Source organism: Oncorhynchus mykiss, chromosome 21 (assembly GCF_057628025.1).
Source record: "Oncorhynchus mykiss isolate SJ-2025 chromosome 21, ASM5762802v1, whole genome shotgun sequence".
NCBI lineage: Eukaryota > Metazoa > Chordata > Actinopteri > Salmoniformes > Salmonidae > Oncorhynchus > Oncorhynchus mykiss.
In genome coordinates, this window is record NC_143042.1 from 2058340 (window position 1) to 2066488 (window position 8149).

Below are 8149 nucleotides of genomic sequence, written 5' to 3' on the forward strand. Positions count from 1 at the left end.
AGTAGACCTTACAGTGAAATGCTGAATACAACAGGTGTAGTAGACCTTACAGTGAAATGCTGAATACAACAGGTGTAGTAGACCTCACAGTGAACTGCTGAATACAACAGGTGTAGTAGACCTCACAGTGAACTGCTGAATACAACAGGTGTAGTAGACCTCACAGTGAACTGCTGAATACAACAGGTGTAGTAGACCTTACAGTGAAATGCTGAATACAACAGGTGTAGTAGACCTTACAGTGAAATGCTTACCTATGAGCACTTTCCCAACAACGCAGAGAAAAATAATGTGACCCTGGTGTGAAAGTGTGTCTGTTTGAGTGTGTGTGGTGTTAATATGCGTGTGAGTGTGTGTGGTGGTAATATGCGTGTGAGTGTGTGTGGTGTTAATATGCGTGTGTGTGTGTGTGGTGTTAATATGCGTGTGTGTGTGTGTGGTGTTAATATGCGTGTGTGTGTGTGTGTATATATATATATATATATATATATATATATATATATATATATATATATATATATATATATATATATATATATATATATATATATATATATATATATATATGAGTCCAGTGCAAGAATGTCAGTAAAAGAAATACAAATAATACAAGGGGAGGGTCAACCGGCGGTAGAAGACATGTAAACACAGGGCATGTTTACTAAGGTCTTCCAGTACAAACCCTTCAATCTGACACCGTGTCACACCCCTGGAATGTGTGCAAGCTACAAATTCAAACGTTGGGCCTAAATGTTTTGCAGCCAAAAGGGAGAAGTAACAGTATTGCACAGCATGAGACTTCCGATTGTTCAATAACTTGTTACTCATTCATATAAAATAATAAGTGACTCATTACTCCCTACTGGGGATTTTATCAGCCTAAAACAGCATCTAAAATATGACTCCCTACTGGGGATTTTATCAGCCTAAAACAGCACCTAAAATATGACTCCCTACTGGGGATTTTATCAGCCTAAAACAGCACCTAAAATATGACTCCCTACTGGGGATTTTATCAGCCTAAAACAGCACCTAAAATATGACTCCCTACTCAGGATTTTATCAGCCTAAAACAGCACCTAAAATATTACTCCCTACTGGGGATTTTATCAGCCTAAAACAGCACCTAAAATATGACTCCCTACTGGGGATTTTATCAGCCTAAAACAGCACCTAAAATATGACTCCCTACTGGGGATTTTATCAGCCTAAAACAGCACCTAAAATATGACTCCCTACTGGGGATTTTATCAGCCTAAAACAGCACCTAAAATATGACTCCCTACTGGGGATTTTATCAGCCTAAAACAGCACCTAAAATATGACTCCCTACTGGGGATTTTATCAGCCTAAAACAGCACCTAAAATATGACTCCCTACTGGGGATTTTATCAGCCTAAAACAGCACCTAAAATATGACTCCCTACTGGGGATTTTATCAGCCTAAAACAGCACCTAAAATATTACTCCCTACTGGGGATTTTATCAGCCTAAAACAGCACCTAAAATATGACTCCCTACTGGGGATTTTATCAGCCTAAAACAGCACCTAAAATATGACTCCCTACTGGGGATTTTATCAGCCTAAAACAGCACCTAAAATATGACTCCCTACTGGGGATTTTATCAGCCTAAAACAGCACCTAAAATATGACTCCCTACTGGGGATTTTATCAGCCTAAAACAGCACCTAAAATATGACTCCCTACTGGGGATTTTATCAGCCTAAAACAGCACCTAAAATATGACTCCCTACTGGGGATTTTATCAGCCTAAAACAGCACCTAAAACCATTGATATTATATAACATTCAGAAATTCAATAAATAGACTATCAACATTCGGGACATTCCACCAGGGTCATAGGAATTACTACAAGTGTTGGTGCTCTACCTGCCAAAGACGTGTTGGATGTGTGTGAGAGAACAGGTCAGATAAAAGCAAATGTATTTATGAAGCCCTTTTTACAATCAGCCGATGTCACAAAGTGCAATACAGAAACCCAGCCTGAAACTCAAAACAGCAAGCAATGCAGATGTACTGTTTGGTAACAGAATGACGGCACCAACAGCAAACCATCATTCTGTTATCAAACTTTGCATCTGCCCTGTTGTTCAAGTAAATGTGTTCTTGTGAAATGTTCCATGGACGTTGTTAAATGTAGTCCTTGTGCATAGAGGTGAATGATTTGTTTAAATTTGACATCATTGATTTGTGCTTGACATCCAGATTTTTCACTTTAAAATGTGTCTAAGCAACACTCTTACCCTGGAATAGCCCGTCTCTCTCTCTCTCTTTGCTTGACTTGAGTTCAAGTCCTCCAGCTTTCACATCTCTCCCTCTCAACAGCCTTCTGTCCTACCAGCTCACACCTGCTTATCTCAATGGAGCCAACACCAGCCTGAACTTGGAATCCAACAGCAATGCAGAAGGCCTGCTATTTAATTACTGAGAATGAACTCCAGGTGAACTTGGAATAGAATGGTATTTTAAACTTTAAATTACCTTGAAATACATAGAATTATAAATGTTATTTTGCACTTTAAATTGCGGTAGAATAGATAGGAATATAAACTTGAATGTATATTTTTTTAGGCCAACTTTTAGGCCAATCCTGTTATACATCGAACTAGAACGCTGGAATATATATTTGATCCCGTTTTAAGTATCTGTCACAAGGTCCCTCTAATGCCCTGGGGAGGGAGGGAGGGAGGGGGGGTCCGTTTTATAATACCCAGTCTTCATTTCTCCCACATTGGTAAAATGTAAGAAATGAATTAGTCCTAAAAGATTGGATCCAAACTAAACGGTATGAATTAACATCCTGTGTGTTAGAACGACAGTTTGAGACAGATCTATTAATGTGGTTGACAGTGGCAGCACGCATGTAATAATATTCAGAGGTAGAGATAGCTGTTCCCTGACTCCACTGCCTCGCTCGCTGCTCTGGTGTTATTTGGGGGGCGTGGTGGTGATACAAAAACAACAGTGGATGGCTGCCGATGGTTTAATAAACCGTCATTTGAACACTGTCTTAAAACCACCCGTTACAATTAAAACCCCACTTATGTGTAGGCCTAACGATCGGTCAATGTTTCGCCAACACGTCTCTAACGTTCTCCCAGAGCGTAATGCTGATCTTACAGTTGTTTGTTTATACAACCACGTCAATTTGTTCCGCTCTGGTTGATCAATTGTATTTCCCGTTTGAATTGAACTAAAAACGCGTGTTTGTAAAATGTGCAATAATGTTTCCAACCGTGGCCTGACATCGGTGGAACGCTATGTAGCAGTTTTCAGAAGAACGCTCGATACTTTGTAACGTTCGAACGGGCATTTTCTATGCAGGTTCAAGAGCGGGTAAATCCGCAGCCATTAGCCAACCAAGCGAGAACAACAGCGAAACTCAGACAATTTTTTTTTTTAATTTCACCGTAAAAAAAAATGTCCTTATGTGTACAATCGTGGCTAGAATTGGAAATGTAAACGGTCCTTTCCAAAATAACACCAAAACTATTTGGAATAAGACGCGATAACAGACGCAGTTCTGGACTGGACACATTGTCATACTGCACAGCGCACACTGTCGGCCCCACATGCTTCATAGTCCTGAAGAGCGACAGCCACTAGCACTGAAAAGCTAAGTGGTTAATGGACACTGACGTTGTCTTTCTATGGACAATAACATGCAGTAACACGTTCTATTCATGTAACGTTATATACAGCCAGCCGTTTAGTGTGGAAAATTGCGCATTCATATATAATACCTTTTAGCAACAACTTCATCTCCCCGTTCTCCTTCTTCATTACAGTAGTGACGTTACTCAGACTGCTGCTAATATTTCCAGGAGTACCATGGATTGGTTTATCTTTCTTCTTTTCCTTGAAATCCTTCTCTTTCTCTCGTTTTTCCTTGGGCTTTTTGGATGGTGGTTTGGTATGGGAGGCGAGGAAAGCGCTCTGCTTGAACACTGTGTGAATGGGAGGCTGGAGGGGCGCCGAGGGGTTGCTGCTCGCCTTGACGGGGCTGAAGCTCCATGTTGTCGGGTTGCCTGAACTCTGCTTCTGGTGCTGCTTCTCCACTGCGCCGCCACCTCCCCCTGCACCTCCTTCCCCATTTAGTTTCTTAGGTTTAAGGCTCTTCTCGTCGTTTCGGACTCGCTTGGGCGGCGGCGGGTGAATGTCCCGGGAAGACTGCGGCCGGGTGTCCGACGCTAGTTTCGGTTCTTTAGATTTGGCGAGCGGGCTTTTGGTCGCTGCACCAAAGTGAATGAAGCTCAGTGACTCCGCCATCTTGGGGCTCTCTGTATTTACTCTCCCGACCGCTGTTTGTGCTAGGCAGGCATAGAGGGGCGGAGTCTGGTGACTAACTGACAGGCAGGCCAGGTTGGAGGTGGTGTCTGGAGTATAATGATTGGTGCGAGGAGAAATGGGACACATTACGCGGGAAACAGTCCGCAGAACACTCTTAACTCTGTGTAGAGGATACATAAAGCCCTTCTCATTATTTACAACACATTATGACATTACGCTTCATAACATTACAACATTAGCTAACCTAAGGTCATTTATTTACATCTGTTTATAGGGACCCCTTTATTAGTGTCTGATTTAATACCAAAAATAAATATATTATAGGCTCCTCTAAAATCTATTAATAAATATATTAAAACTGAGGTTCAGTTTAATAAATTAATAGCCCATTAGGCTTTCACAATCAATGTGCCAAGTTTTGTGCAATGTACAAGGAAAGTGTTCTGGTACTTGCGCTTGATCCTTCCGACATCGTGTGACCATCTGGTCCTTTGACCTGCGGCAGGTGGGCCAGGGTTAAGAGCGTTGGGCCAGGTTTCAGAGCGTTGGGCCAGGGTTCAGAGCGTTGGGCCAGGGTTCAGAGCGTTGGGCCAGGGTTCAGAGCGTTGGGCCAGGGTTCAGAGCGTTGGGCCAGGGTTCAGAGCGTTGGGCCAGGGTTCAGAGCGTTGGGCCAGGGTTCATAGCGTTGGGCCAGGGTTCATAGCGTTGGGCCAGGGTTCAGAGCGTTGGGCCAGGGTTCAGAGCGTTGGGCCAGGGTTCAGAGCGTTGGGCCAGGGTTCAGAGCGTTGGTCCAGGGTTCAGAGCGTTGGTCCAGGGTTAAGAGCGTTGGGCCAGGGTTAAGAGCGTTGGGCCGGGCCGGGCCAGGGTTAAGAGTGTTGGGCCAATAAGGTTGTGTATGTGTGTGACCCAGCCTGGGTGGATGGCAAATGGCCTGGGCAGAGAGAGAGAGAGAGCAGAGCACCACTTCAACCCTGGCTGGCCCTGGGGCTTAGCTTTGGCTGACACACTTCTCACTGGTGCACTCATGTGGAGAGAGAGATGGGGGGACAGGAGTGGCTGTCTAGTGGTGCACTCACTGAGACAGAAAGACGTGCTCCTATAGGCCTAGCCAGACCTATTCACTGAGGTGGACTTCCAATGAGATCAAAGATATAAAACAGTACATCCTTGGGTCGGATAAACCTGCAACTTGGGCTCGGAACAACCTTACCTTCTGCTCAGACAGTCTTTTATTTAACAGTTGAAGTCCCATTGAGGTCAGAAGACCCCTCTCCTAAGGGAGATCTGACTGCATTTTTCCATTACAATAAAATCCCATCTGTTACAGCCACAGATACCGTTTTAGTAAGCTACTGTGCACAACCACCAGCTGTCTCTGTGTGAATGCTGTAATGTGGGGGTTTATAAATGCTTTTATGTATTGACAAACTCCAGGTGATGATTGAGGGTCTATTTAGTGCTGCTGGCCACGACACAAGCTCACCTGCAGTCTGCCGTTTACAGGTGCCAACTGTTCACAGAGAGGGAGGAAAATTGCTGTTTGACGATTCTCTCTGGATGTGTTCATTGTTGAGTATTTCTCTGTAAGTGCTCTCAGAGCAAATTATGAGTAAAAAAATGTTTTACCTTGATTTATCCAGGTTAGTCTTTGTGATTATAAAACATATGTTAAAAGAGACCCAGATGGCCCCAATGCTACATGCCATTACAATGTTACGAAGTATACACGGATAGAATGTTGTTCAGTGACCTTACTGGACGATCAAGGACATGTGCGCATCATGAAGCCATTCATGGTCATACTACATCGTCATTACAATGTTTTAAAGTATCTACTAATGTGTGAAATGCCTACTTTGAGAGGTCGTGTTCAGTGACCTTATTGGATGGTTACCATGTAACCAGGTTTTCACCATGGTTACATGGTCAATCATAGATGACCTTAACCAGCCCCATGCAGGTTTGCTGAGGCCATTTATTTTCTCATGAGTTGACAGGAAACCAGAGCGTTTGCTCAATACTCATTCTGAAAACAGTACAAGTCCTCCCCCTTGCCCCTCAGAGCAACAAACAGATAGTGAGAGATGACAGTCCAGAACAGCAAGCCACGCACTAGTATTACATAATCCCATTTGTGCTTTAAATCTGTCCGTGGCGTGCGTTAGCAATCTAAAAACAGCCTACGATAGAATATCTCAGACCAGCCAGGAAGTCCCTTCGCAATTATTTCAAGGTAAACCAAGTCATGCTATGCCACTGATGCAGAATAAAAATGCCCTTGCATTAATCCCCTTTTCTGGTGAACCCAACGCCAGTTCAACCACAGAGCGGGAGAACATAGAACATAGAACATTGAAACAGACGAATAGAATACTCGGAGATAATACCGGCCCTCCGTGTTCTGAATCACTTCTCACCCATCAGCTTCTCTGAAATCATGTGCGATTGCAGTCAGTGGCAGTCAAGACATCGCTGCATCGGTCCATTGCAATATATATATATACACAGGATACCCTGATCACAGAGATATGCGGCCTTGAGTTCAGCATGTCAGGGTGAAATATATGTCTGTACGGTTTATGTTCTGTTTAAGACATACGAGTTGTAGAACCAGAGTTCAAACTGAAGCGGAGCAGCGCAGACAGACTGTGTGGTAACCAGGCACTGAAGTAGACACAAGTGGATGCTGTTACGGTCAGTCATGTCTGCAACATCCGTCTTCTCTTTGGAAACAGAAACACTACTCTGCCATTAAATAGGAATCCATCTTCATTGCCCAAGCAATAGGGAGGAGTTGGCACACCATGAACAACATAGGCTACATACAACAGCTGCTTGGACCATTCTACCACTGCCAGTCATCTGAAGTGTATTGGAACAAACCAAGGCTACTGCATGTAGCTCACTATATGGTGGTATTCAAGATGAGGTTAATCAATAGATGCAAACGGATATTTTGATTAGCTATGTAGCTAAAGATACTGTACTGTACACCGTGTGTGTGTCTGTATCATTAAGCCACAAAGCACTTCCCAACTGTGTTATTCTCACCAGATCATGTTGAAGGATGCACCACCACCACTAGGTACACTTATTAATAAATCAATGCACAGCTCCGCTTTCTCAATAATTATCTGAGAGACTAGTCCAGGACCTGAGCCAGATGAGTGAAGAAGAGTGTTGGCCAGGACACAATTCATCCCAGGTGTAGATCTTTATTCATTAAACCGAGCTTCCTCAATGGGACCAGTAGCTTCCTCAATGGGACCAGTAGCTTCCTCAATGGGACCAGTAGCTTCCTCAATGGGACCAGTAGCTTCCTCAATGGGACCAGTAGCTTCCTCAATGGGACCAGTAGCTTCCTCAATGGGACCAGTAGCTTCCTCAATGGGACCAGTAGCTTCCTCAATGGGACCAGTAGCTTCCTCAATGGGACCAGTAGCTTCCTCAATGGGACCAGTAGCTTCCTCAATGGGACCAGTAGCTTCCTCAATGGGACCAGTAGCTTCCTCAATGGGACCAGTAGCTTCCTCAATGGGACCAGTAGCTTCCTCAATGGGACCAGTAGCTTCCTCAATGGGACCAGTAGCTTCCTCAATGGGACCAGTAGCTTCGGAAATGAAACGTGTAGGTAATGTAATTGGAACACGTGAGCCCAAAACATACCAGAAACCTGCCCCCCATAGAAGTGTGTGTCGGTGTCAGTATGACAAGCCTCATCAATAACTCATCCACCTGTAGTCACAGGGAGGAAGTGTGTGTCGGTATGACAAGCCTCATCAATAACTCCTCCACCTGTAGTCACAGGGAGGAAGTGTGTGTCGGTGTCAGTATGA

General features: G+C 43.9%; 1 protein-coding gene across 1 annotated transcript in view; it reads right to left on the reverse strand.

Moving 5' to 3' along the window:
- Positions 1-7167, reverse strand: part of LOC149972934 (lysine-specific demethylase RSBN1L-like) — a 107923-nt gene extending 100756 nt beyond the window's left edge. Inside the window, exon 1 of the mRNA XM_090213403.1 lies at positions 3767-7167. Within this exon, the coding sequence (XP_090069529.1) occupies positions 3767-4490 (724 nt within the window). The 5' untranslated portion in view covers positions 4491-7167. The remainder of the gene's footprint in view (positions 1-3766) is intronic.
- Positions 7168-8149: the final 982 nt, after the last annotated feature.